We start from the raw sequence: 16,342 nt of genomic DNA, 5'->3' as shown, positions 1-16,342 counted from the left end.
TTTAGGGAAATGGCAGATACCAAGTATTTAAATTTTTTAAAAAAACATTCGTAAAAAAACTTTCTAGATCATTAGAGGACTAATTCCCTTTTAGGAAACTGTCCTGACTTCATTTGATCTCGATAAAGGTAAAGAAAAACCATAAGTAATTAAAAAACGAAAATACTATGGCAAATTAAAAAAAAATATTTCAAGTACGTTTCTTTTTTTTTTTAATTTATGACGACTTAAAGGATATGACTTGACTTGTCTCCCCTTGAACAGTAAAGAGGTATCGCCGAGTACGCATAGAGTGAAATGCAATAAACTTCTAAGGGGATAATCAACACCATAAGTAAAACAAAGACGTTACAACGCCAAGATCAAAAGAAACAGACGACGACACCAAGGCAAAAAGAGAATGCGTTAATAACCAAGGTTCAAAGAAACAGACGTGCAACACAAAGGCCAAAAACAACACAGACGAGCAACACCAAGGCCAAATGAAAAAGACGAGCAAAACCAAGACAAAAAAAACCCAGACGAGCAACACTTAGGCCAAAGACAAAGATATGCAACACCAAGGCAAAAATAAATAGACGTTCATGACCTAGACCAAAAGAAACAGACGTGCAACACAGGGGCCAAAAGAAACAGGCGTTCATTACCAAGACCAAAAGAAACAGACGTGCAACACAGGGGCCAAAAGAAACAGGCGTTCATTACCAAGACCAAAAGAAACAGACGTGCAACACAGGGGCCAAAAGAAACAGGCGTTCATTACCAAGACCAAAAGAAACAGACATGCATCACAGGGGCCAAAAGAAACAGGCGTTCATGACCTAGACCAAAAGAAACAGACATGCATCACAGGGGCCAAAAGGAACAGGCGTTCATTACCAAGACCAAAAGAAACAGACATGCATCACAGGGGCCAAAAGAAACAGGCGTTCATTACCAAGACCAAAAGAAACAGACATGCATCACAGGGGCCAAAAGAAACAGTCGTGCAACACCAAGGCCAAAAGAAAAAGACGTGCAACACCAAGGCCAAAAGAAATAGACGCTCATCACCTAGACCAAAAGAAATAAACGTTCATCACCTAGACCAAAAGAAACAGACGTGTAACACCGGGGCCAAAAGAAACAGACGTGCAACACCAAGGCCAAAAGAAAAAGACGTGCAACACCAAGGCCAAAAGAAATAGACGTTCATCACCTAGACCAAAAGAAATAAACGTTCATCACCTAGACCAAAAGAAACAGACGTGTAACACCGGGGCCAAAAGAAACAGACGTGCAACACCAAGGCCAAAAGAAAAAGACGTGCAACACCAAGGCCAAAAGAAATAGACGTTCATCACCTAGACCAAAAGAAATAAACGTTCATCACCTAGACCAAAAGAAATAAACGTTCATCACCTAGACCAAAAGAAATAAACGTTCATCACCTAGACCAAAAGAAAAAGACGTGCAACACCAAGGCCAAAAGAAATAGACGTTCATCACCTAGACCAAAAGAAATAAACGTTCATCACCTAGACCAAAAGAAATAAACGTTCATCACCTAGACCAAAAGAAATAAACGTTCATCACCTAGACCAAAAGAAATAAACGTTCATCACCTAGACCAAAAGAAATAAACGTTCAACACCGAGGCCAAAAGAAACAGACGTGCATCACCTAGGCCAAAAGAAACAGACGTGCATCACCGAGGCCAAAAGAAACAGACGTGCATCACCGAGGCCAAAAGAAACAGACGTGCATCACCGAGGCCAAAAGAAACAGACGTGCATCACCGAGGCCAAAAGAAACAGACGTGCATCACCGAGGCCAAAAGAAACAGACGTGCATCACCGAGGCCAAAAGAAACAGACGTGCATCACCGAGGCCAAAAGAAACAGACGTGCATCACCGAGGCCAAAAGAAACAGACGTGCATCACCGAGGCCAAAAGAAACAGACGTGTAACACCGAGGCCAAAAGAAACAGACGTGCATCACCGAGGCCAAAAGAAACAGACGTGTAACACCGAGGCCAAAAGAAACAGACGTGCAACACCGAGGCCAAAAGAAACAGACGTGTAACCTCGAGGCCAAAAGAAACAGACGTGCAACATCGAGGCCAAAAGAAACAGACGTGCAACACCGAGGCCAAAAGAAACAGACGTGCATCACCAAGGCCAAAAGAAACAAACGTGCAACACCAAAGCCAAAAGAAACAGACGAGCAACACCGAGGCCAAAAGAAACAGACGTGCAACACCGAGGCCAAAAGAAACAGACGTGCATCACCGAGGCCAAAAGAAACAGACGTGCATCACCTAGGCCAAAAGAAACAGACGTGCATCACCGAGGCCAAAAGAAACAGACGTGCATCACCGAGGCCAAAAGAAACAGACGTGTAACACCGAGGCCAAAAGAAACAGACGTGCAACACCGAGGCCAAAAGAAACAGACGTGTAACACCGAGGCCAAAAGAAACAGACGTGCAACACCGAGGCCAAAAGAAACAGACGTGCATCACCGAGGCCAAAAGAAACAGACGTGCAACACCGAGGCCAAAAGAAACAGACGTGCATCACCGAGGCCAAAAGAAACAGACGTGTAACACCAAGGCCAAAAGAAACAGACGTGCAACACCGAGGCCAAAAGAAAAAGACGAGCAACACCAAGGCCAAAAGAAACAGACGTGTAACACCGAGGCCAAAAGAAACAGACGTGTAACACCGAGGCCTAAAGAAACAGACGTGCAACACCTAGACTAAAAGAAACAGACGTGCAACACCAAGGCCAAAAGAAACAGACGTGCAACACCGAGGCCAAAAGAAAAAGACGAGCAACACCAAGGCCAAAAGAAACAGACGTGCATCACCGAGGCCAAAAGAAACAGACGTGTAACACCAAGGCCAAAAGAAACAGACGTGCAACACCGAGGCCAAAAGAAACAGACGTGCAACACCAAGGCAAAAAGAAACAGACGTGCATCACCGAGGCCAAAAGAAACAGACGTGCAACACCGAGGCCAAAAGAAATAGACGTGTAACACCAAGGCCAAAAGAAACAGACGTGCATCACCGAGGCCAAAAGAAACAGACGTGTAACACCGAGGCCAAAAGAAACAGACGTGTAACACCGAGGCCAAAAGAAACAGACGTGCAACACAGAGGCCAAAAGAAACAGACGTGTAACACCGAGGCCAAAAGAAACAGACGTGTAACACCGAGGCCAAAAGAAACAGACGTGCATCACCGAGGCCAAAAGAAACAGACGTGCAACACCGAGGCCAAAAGAAACAGACGTGCAACACCGAGGCCAAAAGAAACAGACGTGCATCACCGAGGCCAAAAGAAACAGACGTGTAACACCAAGGCCAAAAGAAACAGACGTGCAACACCGAGGCCAAAAGAAAAAGACGAGCAACACCAAGGCCAAAAGAAACAGACGTGTAACACCGAGGCCAAAAGAAACAGACGTGTAACACCGAGGCCTAAAGAAACAGACGTGCAACACCTAGACTAAAAGAAACAGACGTGCAACACCAAGGCCAAAAGAAACAGACGTGCAACAACGAGGCCAAAAGAAAAAGACGAGCAACACCAAGGCCAAAAGAAACAGACGTGCATCACCGAGGCCAAAAGAAACAGACGTGTAACACCAAGGCCAAAAGAAACAGACGTGCAACACCGAGGCCAAAAGAAACAGACGTGCAACACCAAGGCAAAAAGAAACAGACGTGCATCACCGAGGCCAAAAGAAACAGACGTGCAACACCGAGGTCAAAAGAAATAGACGTGTAACACCAAGGCCAAAAGAAACAGACGTGCATCACCGAGGCCAAAAGAAACAGACGTGTAACACCGAGGCCAAAAGAAACAGACGTGTAACACCGAGGCCAAAAGAAACAGACGTGCAACACAGAGGCCAAAAGAAACAGACGTGTAACACCGAGGCCAAAAGAAACAGACGTGTAACACCGAGGCCAAAAGAAACAGACGTGCAACACAGAGGCCAAAAGAAACAGACGTGTAACACCGAGGCCAAAAGAAACAGACGTGCAACACCAAGGCCAAAAGAAACAGACGTGCAACACCGAGGCCTAAAGAAACAGACGTGTAACACCGAGGCCAAAAGAAATAGACGTGCATCACCGAGGCCAAAAGAAACAGACGTGCAACACCAAGGCCAAAAGAAACAGACGTGCAACACCGAGGCCAAAAGAAACAGACGTGTAACACCAAGGCCAAAAGAAACAGACGTGTAACACCGAGGCCAAAAGAAACAGACGTGTAACACCGAGGCCAAAAGAAACAGACGTGCATCACCGAGGCCAAAAGAAACAGACGTGTAACACCAAGGCCAAAAGAAACAGACGTGTAACACCGAGGCCAAAAGAAACAGACGTGCATCACCGAGGCCAAAAGAAATAGACGTGCATTACCGAGGCCAAAAGAAACAGACGTGCATCACCGAGGCCAAAAGAAACAGACGTGTAACACCGAGGCCAAAAGAAACAGACGTGTAACACCGAGGCCAAAAGAAACAGACGTGCATCACCGAGGCCAAAAGAAATAGACGTGCATCACCGAGGCCAAAAGAAACAGACGTGTAACACCGAGGCCAAAAGGAACATACGTGCATCACCGAGGCCAAAAGAAATAGACGTGCATCACCGAGGCCAAAAGAAACAGACGTGCATCACCGAGGCCAAAAGAAACAGACGTGCAACACCGAGGCCAAAAGAAACAGACGTGCAACACCAAGGTCAAAAGAAAGAGACGTGCAACACCGAGGCCAAAAGAAAAAGACGTGTAACACCGAGTCCAAAAGAAACAGACGTGCATCACCAAGGCCAAAAGAAACAGACGTGCAACACCGAGGCCTAAAGAAACAGACGTGCAACACCTAGACTAAAAGAAACAGACGTGCAACACCGAGGCCAAAAGAAACAGACGTGCAACACCAAGGTCAAAAGAAACAGACGTGCAACACCAAGGCCAAAAGAAACAGACGTGTAACACCAAGGCCAAAAGAAACAGACGTGCAACACCAATGCCAGAAGAAAAAGACGAGCAACACCAAGGCCAAAAGAAACAGACGTACAACACCAATGCCAGAAGAAAAAGACGTGCAACACCAAAGCCAAAAGAAACAGACGTGCAACACCAATGCCAGAAGAAAAAGACGAGCAACACCGAGGCCAAAAGAAACAGACGTGCAACACCGAGGCCAAAAGAAACAGACGTGCAACACCGAGGCCAAAAGAAACAGACGAGCAACACCGAGGCAAAAAGAAACAGACGTGCAACACCGAGGCCAAAAGAAACAGACGTGCAACACCGAGGCCAAAAGAAACAGACGAGCATCACCGAGGCCAAAAGAAACAGACGTGCAACACCGAGGCCAAAAGAAACAGACGAGCAACACCGAGGCAAAAAGAAACAAACGTGCAACACCAAAGCCAAAAGAAACAGACGTGCAACACCAATGCCAGAAGAAAAAGACGAGCAACGCCGAGGCCAAAAGAAACAGACGTGCAACACCGAGGCCAAAAGAAACAGACGTGCATCACCAAGGCCAAAAGAAACAGACGTGCAACACCGAGGCCACAAGAAACAGACGTGCAACACCGAGGCCAAAAGAAACAGACGTGCAACACCGAGGCCAAAAGAAACAGACGTGCAACACCGAGGCCAAAAGAAACAGACGTGCATCACCGAGGCCAAAAGAAACAGACGTGCAACACCGAGGCCAAAAGAAACAGACGTGTAACACCGAGGCCAAAAGAAACAGACGTGTAACACCAAGGCCAAAAGAAACAGACGTGCAACACCGAGGCAAAAAGAAACAAACGTGCAACACCAAAGCCAAAAGAAACAGACGTGCAACACCAATGCCAGAAGAAAAAGACGTGCAACACCGAGGCCAAAAGAAAAAGACGAGCAACACCGAGGCCAAAAGAAACAGACGTGCAACACCGAGGCCAAAAGAAACAGACGTGCATCACCAAGGCCAAAAGAAACAGACGTGCAACACCGAGGCCAAAAGAAACAGACGTGCAACACCAAGGCCAAAAGAAACAGACGTGCAACACCGAGGTCAAAAGAAACAGACGTGCATCACCAAGGCCAAAAGAAACAGACGTGCAACACCGAGGCCAAAAGAAACAGACGTGCAACACCGAGGCCAAAAGAAACAGACGTGTAACACCGAGGCCAAAAGAAACAGACGTGTAACACCAAGGCCAAAAGAAACAGACGTGCAACACCGAGGCCAAAAGAAACAGACGTGTAACACCGAGGCCAAAAGAAACAGACGTGCAATTCCGAGGCCAAAAGAAACAGACGTGTAACACCAAGGCCAAAAGAAACAGACGTGTAACACCGAGGCCAAAAGAAACAGACGTGTAACACCAAGGCCAAAAGAAACAGACGTGCAACACCGAGGCCAAAAGAAACAGACGTGTAACACCGAGGCCAAAAGAAACAGACGTGCAACACCGAGGCCAAAAGAAACAGACGTGTAACACCAAGGCCAAAAGAAACAGACGTGTAACACCGAGGCCAAAAGAAACAGACGTGTAACACCAAGGCCAAAAGAAACAGACGTGCAACACCGAGGCCAAAAGAAACAGACGTGCAACACCGGGGCCAAAAGAAACAGACGAGCAACACCGAGGCCAAAAGAAACAGACGTGCAACACCGAGGCCAAAAGAAAAAGACGAGCAACACCAACGCGAAAATGAAAAAGTTGAGTAACACCAGCAGTTACCAGGGCCAAAATGAAACAGACAAGCAACATCAAAGCCAAAAAAAGATGACCAGACAAACAGCAGTTCATCAAATAAAATTACAGAAAACAAATGATTGAACCACTTCGAACACATCAATAGCTGGAGTGGACTCAGCTATTTCGGAAGGGCAAGCTGTCAATATCACTACATGTGTCAAAATATAAGTATTACAACTTTTTTCTTGCTTTTTTCTTGCTTCAGTAGATTTAAATTGAAGGACAGCCGGAATAAAAAAGGAACATTTGTTTTTTTGGAACGAAGATACATAAGAATACTTTTTATTGAATTTCAAAACCAAAAATATATTTTTCATATAAAACTTGAAGCTTTCGTACATTTGTAACATGCATTCAGACGCCAACCATTCATTTTTTTTGGGGGGATATGGGTTAATCTTTCATCTACACAAACATGTTTATGCCCAACCAACGACAGTTATGGGTCATCATGTTTTCTGACCTGTGCGTCCGTTCGCCAGTCCGTCCGTCTGTTCCGCTTCGTGTAAAAGTTTTTGGTCAAGGAAGTTTTTGATGAAGTTGAAGTTCAAACAACTTGAAACTAAGTACACATGTTCCTCTAATATGATTTTTTCTAATTTTAATGGCAAATTAGAGTTTTTATCCCAATTATACGGTCCACTGAATATAGAAAATGATAGTGCGATAGGGGCATCCGTGTACTGGGAGACACATTCTTGTTTCAACTTTAATGAACAACATTTTTTATAACATACACGAACAAGAACTTTATAAAAAACAGATAAAATAAAACAAAAACATATAATGTTTCACTCGCTTTCAGATACCTGTGTATAATTCGGAGTTTAGTATGACGTCCATTATCACTGTACTATATTATGCATATTTTTAGGGGCCAGCTGAAGGACACCTACGGGTGCGGGAATTCTCGCTACACTGAAGACCCATTGGTTGCCTTCGGCTGTTTTCTGCTCTATGGTGGGGTGGTTGTCGCTTTGACAAATTTACCATTTCCTTTCTCAATTTTACCGTAATGTATTTGTAGCCGCAAACTTGAATTCAAAATTCATTAAATAAGAAACACATACCCCCCCCCCCCTTTTCCAAAGAACAGATAATGTATGGTCGGTGCTTTATAATGTTTTTTAAAGGTTCAGAAATATCACTCACAGTTATTATAACCCCAGAACACAAGAATGAACACACAATCATGAATCTGCTGGTGACGATTTATTAAGTTTTAAAATTACTTTCGTGTGAAATAAGAAAACACATGCACCTCCCCCTTATCCAAAGAACAGATAATGTATGGTCGGTGCCTTATAATGTTTTTTAAAGGTTCAGAAATATCACTCACAGTTATTATAACACCAGAACACAAGAATGAACATACAATATTGTGTCTGATGGTGAAGATTCATTGAGTTTTAATAATGATGAACTTCGTGTGAAATAAAACCAAGGTAACTATTTCATAAGGAGTGGATATATAGTTTCAGTCAATAAGAGTATTCTCGGGTGGTTTTTTTTATAAATATCTTGAAATAAACGAAAATTAATTATTAATGCCACCTTTTAAAATAAACATCGATTATTTACTCAATTGACCGTTTATATTTGTAACAAGAAAAATATCAAATGTTTTCAAAATAATCGACAAATTTTACAAGGATTCATTTCTTATCTGATTTTATTTCACGGCTCGTGGTCTACTAAATACAACATAATAAAAGACACGCGCCTTTTACTAAAGTGACACAGTAATAAAGAGAATTATGCAAATTAGTGTCTTTTAAATATCATTATATTTTGTCCAGACTATCCATACATGATTAAACTTCATAATCTGTCATCTATGACTTTGATATAACCGTGAAATAAAGGCTAAATTGTGTGAGCAGGTATTTTTATGCTCATTTTTTATTTTGAATATTTTATGTGATTTTTATGGTGTTCTTTGTAAGTTACAGCTGGTGGTCTTTGTGCAAGCATTTTATGGTGGCTTCTTGAACTTTTGAAAACAATTATTCAATTGCATCTTGATCTGACTTGTCAACTAGTTTTACACTACTAATTTGTTGGGCCCTTTGTAGCCTGATGTTCGGTGTAAGCCAAGGCTCCGTGTTGAACACTGTGCTTTTACCTATACTGGTATACTTTTACAAATTGTGACTTAGATGGAGAGTTTTCTTATTGTCACTCATACCACATTTTCTGATATTTTTGTAAAGATTTTAAGATTGGGTTTTAAAATAATGGGTTCCTGTACGTTATTTAAAATAGATATAGGAAGATGTGGTGTGAGTGCCAATGAGACAACTCTCCATTCAAATAACAATTTAAAAAAAAGTAAACCATTATAGGTCAATGTACGGCCTTCAATATCTTTTTGATCGAAGTCAGAAAAAGGGGGAAAACAATTCCCGCCATACAAGATGAATAATCAATGCCTTATATTTTCATAACACACAATTTCGTTCTGGTAGTTTTGTTCCGTGAACTGAATATTATGTTTCTGTGTAACTAAGTTTCTGCATTGTTATATATTGTTTTCACTTATTGCAGGAGATCTTTGTGTACCTATCCCTTTTAGTGTTGAATAATTCTAATTATAATGAGTAATAACACAGTCCGATGCAATTTGTAATGAAATGTATTAATTATGTATTGACTTATAGAGTAATAAAGGACGTTTGTTTGTCTGGTATTTAGATGTAACATTCACCATTAAACATTATGAGAAGAACGAATCATTTTACTTTTAGCAAAACTACACCATTAAATCTCCTACTCAAAGCATAATTCAATATTCGTCCTTAGTTGACCTTTAAAATAAACATTTGATATCGATTTTCTTATAAAAAAAGAAAGCTAATGTGAAAACCTCAACTCTGCGGTTTTTGTTGTAATGTTTTTTCAAGTATCTTTAACGGTTGGGGGAATACGCACTTTTCGAGTTTTTCTTTGTATCATTTGTGACCGATTTACAAAAAATACTATACTTCATATTCAGCAGAAACATCATATCGGCTCTCAATAGCTTTTCTATTTTAATAACTAGAATGTTTCGTATAGACGTTAATAGCAAGCAACTAGCAATCAGTCATTTTAGGGAAACATGTAACTTATCATCAAATTCAAAAGTATGGTATATGTGTCATATATAGTACATGTCATACTTGCAATTCAAAATGACAAAATTAATATTATTATGCACATGCGCAATGTTCTCTAAATCTCCTCATATTACAGTAAGATCAAAATCATCTATCCATGTACACATATACTTAACAGTAAGCAAAAACTGAACTATCCAAGTAAATATAATTCACAATAACACGGATCAGCACGCATAACTCATCGAATATCGAACTGACCACTCCAAACGCACGTACCTTCAAGTAAGATAGAAATATCCCATCAAAGCACACATACATCATAGCAAGATAAAAAAAAAAGAAAAAAAAGCTCAAGCAGAAATACCTCAAAATAAGATCTAAATGGTCTCTTCAAGATGCATGCGTCACAGAAATATCCAACTGATCCCGCCAGGCGAGCATACCGTATACAGTGATATCACAATCACCCCTCCAATAAAACCATACTAGTAACTCATAATAAGCCAAACCAATCACACTAAATGCACATACCTCACAGTAATATCAAACTAATTCCTAGAGAGCTCATACCCTTCAGAAAAATTATGACTGTTTCTCCATATGCACAAACGTTACAGTAAGATCAAACAGGTGGGTTCAAGCGCACAACCTCACTGTTATAGAAAATGACCCTGCAGGCGCTCATACTTCACAGTAAGACTAAACATGACTCTCCAAACGCTCAAACCTCACAGTGAGACCAAATATGACTTTCCAAGCGCTCATATATACCTCACAATAAGATCAAGCATGACCCTCCCAATCGCTCAAACCTCACAGTCAGATCAAACATGACCCTCACAATCGCTCCACTATCACAATAAGATCAATCATGACCCTCCCAATCTCTTCAATATCACAATAAGATCAAACATGACCCTCCCAATCGCTCCAATATCACAATAAGATCAAACATGACCCTCCCAATCGCTCCAATATCACAATAAGATCAATCATGACCCTCCCAATCTCTTCAATATCACAATAAGATCAAACATGACCCTCCCAATCGCTCCAATATCACAATAAGATCAAACATGACCCTCCCAATCTCTTCAATATCACAATAAGATCAAACATGACCCTCCCAATCGCTCCAATATCACAATAAGATCAATCATGACCCTCCCAATCTCTTCAATATCACAATAAGATCAATCATGACCCTCCCAATCGCTCCAATATCACAATAAGATCAAACATGACCCTCCCAAGCGCTCAAACATCACAGTCAGATCAGACATGACCCTCCCAATCTCTTCAATATCACAATAAGATCAAACATGACCCTCCCAATCGCTCCAATATCACAATAAGATCAATCATGACCCTCCCAATCTCTTCAATATCACAATAAGATCAATCATGACCCTCCCAATCGCTCCAATATCACAATAAGATCAAACATGACCCTCCCAATCGCTCCACTATCACAATAAGATCAATCATGACCCTCCCAATCTCTTCAATATCACAATGAGATCAAACATGACCCTCCCAATTGCTCCAATATCACAATAAGATCAGACATGACCCTCCCAAGCGCTCAAACCTCACAGTAAGATCAGACATGACCCTCCCAATCGCTCCAATATCACAATAAGATCAAGCATGACCCTCCCAAGCGCTCAAACCTCACAGTAAGATCAAGCATGACCCTCCCAAGCGCTCAAACCTCACAGTAAGATCAGACATGACCCTCCCAATCGCTCCAATATCACCATAAGATCAAGCATGACCCTCCCAAGCGCTCAAACCTCACAGTAAGATCAAACATGGATGGAGAGTTGGCACTCACACCACATCTTCCTATATCTATGACCCTCCCAATCGCTCCAACATCACAATGAGATTAAGCATGACCCTCCAAGCGCTCAAACCTCACAGTAAGATAAAACACGATCCTCACAAGCGCTCAAACCTCACAATAAGATCAAACATGACCCTCCCAGTCGCTCAAACCTCCCAGTAAGATCAGACATGACCCTCCCAATCGCTCCAACATCACAATAAGACCAACATGACCGTCCAAGCGCTCAAACCTCACAGTAATATCAAACACGACCCTCCCAAGCGCTCAAACCTCACAGTAAGATCAAACATGACCCCTCCAAGCGCTTAAACATCACAGTAAGATTACACACGACCATCCAAAGCGCACAAACCTCACAGTAAGATCAAACACGATCAAACACGACTCTCCCAGTCGCTCAAACATCACAGTCAGATCAAATATGACCCACCAAGCGCTTAAACATCACAATGAGACCAAACATGATCCTCCAAGCGCTCAACCCTCACAGTAAGATCTAATATGACCCCCAAGCGCTTAAACATCACAATAAGACCATACATGACTGTACATGTCCAAGCGCTCAAACCTCACAGTGATACAAAATATGACTCTCCCGTGCGCTCAGACTTCACATTAAAATAACCCTATCCTCCTACCCTCGACTAAAACAAACCCTCGTCGGCTCAAATGATATACCGGTACTTCATTATAACTGCTTCATATCTTTTTTTTGCATACCGTATAGCGGGTTATTTTCGCGGGTGTAAAATTTCGCGATTTTCATTGAATAAGGTATACGAAAAATTTTGGCGGTTATTATTTTGGCGGATTCAACATTTTTAACATACCTTTGCATGTACACTTTTAAATTGGCGGAATTTATCTTGTCGATTTTGTTTTATCCGCGAAAATAAGCGAAAATTTACACCCCGCGAAAATAACCCGCTATACGGTATGCAATCAAACAATCAATATATATGTATAAAAAATAAGATTTTAAACAGTAAGGGGAACATTTATGAAGAGGAACAAATACTTGCTGACAAGTTATCTAATTATTCGTTCGCTATTTTAGCGTGTAACTATTTTCGTGTCATTTTAAGGTAAATTACATGAGCGGACCATATCTTTATGACTTTTACATAAAACATGAGGTGATGATAAATAGAGATAATGGCCAGTTGAAACATTGTCATAACTAAGTGACCACAATAAAACTTATCAACTAAATGACCATGTAACTGACCATAGGCCTCCGGTCAATATATATTTGTCGTAATACACATTACCTTGACATGCTCTCAAATTATGTACATTTTGTACTAAAAAGGTTCACTTTGACAAAAACGTTCTACAGAAAGTGCATTTTATTTACATTTTACTTTCTTGCGAAAGTATGATATCATGGACCCATCAATCGTTTGTGAGGTAGCAATTTTTCGTCCTTTGTTATATAGTATTAAATATGTCATTGTATGTGAGGCAACAATCTTTCATCGTTTGTGAGGTAATAATATTTCATGTTTCGTGAGGCAGCAATCTTTCATCGCTTGTGAGGTAACAATCTTTCATCGTTTGTGAGGTAATAATATTTCATCTTTCGTGAGGCAGCAATCTTTCATCGCTTGTGAGGTAACAATCTTTCATCGTTTGTGAGGTAATAATATTTCATCTTTCGTGAGGCAGCAATTTTTCATCGCTTGTGAGGTTACAATCTTTCATTGTTTGTGAGGTAATAATATTTCATCTTTCGTGAGGCAGCAATCTTTCAAAGTTTGTATGAGCAATTAATATCTTTCGTGAGGTAGCAATCTTTAAACGCTTGTCAGGTTGCAATTTTCAAAGTTCGAGATGTAGCAATCTTTCATCTTTCGTGAGGCAGCAATTGTTCAATGTTCCTGAGGTAGCAATCTTTCATTTTTCGTGAGGCAGTAATCGTTCAATGTTCCTGAGGTAGAAATCTTTCATTGTTCGTGAGGCAGCAATCGTTCAACGTTCGTGAGGCAGCAATCTTTCATTGTTCGTGAGGCAGCAATCTTTCATTGTTCGTGAAGCAGCAATCGTTCAATCTTCTTGAGGCAGCAATCTTTCAATGTTCTTGAGGCAGCAATCTTACATTGTTCGTGAGGCAGCAATCTTTCATTGTTCGTGCGGCAGTAATCATTCAATGTTCCTGAGGTAGCAATCTTTCATTTTTCGTGAGGCAGCAATCGTTCAATGTTCGTGAGGCAGCAATCTTTTATTGTTCGTGAGGCAGCAATCTTTCATTGTTCGTGAGGCAGCAATCTTTCAATGTTCGTGAGGCAGCAATCTTTCAATGTTCGTGAGGTAGCAATCTTCCAATGTTCGTGAGGCAGCAATCTTTCAATGTTCGTGAGGCAGCAATCTTTCAATTTTCGTGAGGCAGCGATCTTTCAATGGTCGAGAGGCAGTAATCTTTCAATGTTTGTGAGGCAGCAATCTTTGAACGTTCGTTAGGCAGCAATCTTTCAATGTTCGTGAGGCATCAATCTTTCAATGGTCGTGATGCAGCAATTTTTAATGTTCCTGAGTCAGCAATCTTTCAATGTTCGTGTGGCAGCAATCTTTCAATTTTGGTGAGGCAGCAATCTTTCAACGTTCGTGAGGCAGAAATTTTTCAATGTTCGTGAGGTAGCAGTTTTTCAATGTTCTTAAGGTAGCAATCTTTCAACGTTCGTGAGGCAGCAATCTTTCAACGTTCGTGAGGCAGCAATCTTTCATCGTTCGTGAGGCAACAATCTTTCAATGGTCGTGAGGCAGCAATCTTTCAATGGTCGTGAGGCAGCAATCTTTCAATGTTCGTGAGGCAGCAATCTTTCAGTGTTCGTGAGGCAGAAATTTTTAAACGTTCCTGAGGTAGCAATCTGTAAAAGATCGTAAAGTTACAATTTTCAAGGTTCGAGATGTATCCATTTTTAATGTTTCGTGAGGCAGCAATCTTTAAATAGTCGTGATGCAGCAATCTTTCAATGTTCGTGAGGCAGCAATCGTTTAGTGTTCCTGTGGCAGCAATTTTCAATGTTCGTGGGTAGCAAAATTTCAACGATCGTGAGATAGCAATTTATAACGATCGTGAGGTAGCAATTTACAACGATCGTGAGGTAGCAATCTTTAATCTTTGTGTGGCAGCAATCTTTTAACGTTGCTGAGTTAGAATGCATTCTTTAATCTTTCGTGATGTATCATTCTAACTAATTTGGGAGGTAGTATTATATCTTTCACCGTTGGTGAGGTCGCAATCTTTAATCTTCCGTGAAGAAAAATTATCGTTATTTTTTTTATTAGATTCCTACTAATATGCAACTTTGTTTTATTGCCACTAGAAAATAATGTTCAGAGTCCCAGGAAAAGATGTTGCAGTTGTATTTAGCAAAGCCTTTTGGAATTGTTGTCGGGAGAGCTCTTTAACTTCTTACTTTTCTTCGCCTTTTAAGCTTTTTTTATTCCAGCGTCACTGATGAGTCTTTTGCAGATGAAACTCACGTCTATCGTATTAATTGTTAATCATGTTGAAGAATATGTAAGTGTGACCCTAGCAGGCATAACTTTTTATATGGATAACTTCCATGTCTCACACAAACTGCTGTATAAAGGTATTGAAAGATAGGGTTAAAAGGGGGTGTAATTTTGTTTATGTCTTTCGAAGGGGATTCCTTTTTTTGAAGGTGGGTACTTTGCAATAAAAAAAAATAAAATATTTCCTTCGTCTCCCTTCTTAATAAAAAAAAATGACCAGTCCTTTGTCATACTGAACACCATGTGCTTTGCTGTACATCAAATGAGACCGCGCATCTATATTTTTAGATTCAAAAAGATTGTAATATATCATAGTCAATAAAAAGTAGTTAAATATGCTTTAAAATTCTAGATTGGAGTAACCTCAGGTCATTTTGTCCCCAAAAGACCACACTGCCTCTTTTCTGCTTATCGCACCTGCGTTTTTTTAATAGGAACGGACAGGTGATGTGTAAATATGTGGTCAGACTCGGGGCACGTGTAGGGCGTCCAGCGTGTGTCACTATACAAAAATATAATTGTGATGTTTTGATAACGCATCAATCAATGGTTTAATATTCATTTAAAATGATGTTATCAAGTAGTTGTGGTTTTTCTTTCATACTTTCTTCACAGAAAGGAATGCTTGGAAGTGTAATTAAAATATGAAATTTAATGAGAAGTGACAAATTTATTAAAACATTTATAGAAAGCAGCTGTCGATCTAATTAACATCTCATTCTTCTTTTTTATAAAAACACGAAGTTAAAACATATGTATCTGCTGTATTAATCGTTTAGAATAAAAAATGACAGAATATTTAATAGTTCTTCATAGAAGAATCTTCATTTTGATTGTTTTAAATATATATAAAAAAGAAGATGTGGTATTATTGACAACGAGACAACTCTCAGCAAGAGACAAAATGATACAGAAATTGAAACAACGCACGAAAAACAAAAAGGTGTCGCATTAAAAAACGATAACTTCTGACTTATATGATACATGGTTATATAGAACCCCTTCGTCTACTATAGGCGATGAATATAGCTATCGACAGTTGGTAAATAACATTAATTGGATTAAAGTTGTAGTATATATTCTTGAATGATTAAATGAAATGTC

At 40.5% G+C, this 16,342-nt stretch overlaps 1 protein-coding gene across 1 annotated transcript; it reads left to right on the top strand.

Annotated features, from left to right (window-relative positions):
* Nucleotides 1-5,086: 5,086 nt before the first annotated feature.
* Nucleotides 5,087-6,328, top strand: LOC134709899 (serine/arginine repetitive matrix protein 1-like). Its single transcript, XM_063570026.1, has one exon. The coding sequence runs from the start codon at nt 5,087-5,089 to the stop codon at nt 6,326-6,328; it is 1,242 nt and encodes a 413-aa protein (XP_063426096.1).
* Nucleotides 6,329-16,342: the final 10,014 nt, after the last annotated feature.

The sequence above is a fragment of the Mytilus trossulus genome, chromosome 3 (genome assembly GCF_036588685.1).
Source record: "Mytilus trossulus isolate FHL-02 chromosome 3, PNRI_Mtr1.1.1.hap1, whole genome shotgun sequence".
NCBI lineage: Eukaryota > Metazoa > Mollusca > Bivalvia > Mytilida > Mytilidae > Mytilus > Mytilus trossulus.
Note: the sequence above shows the minus strand (reverse complement) of the source record. Positions and strands in the feature narration are given on the sequence as shown.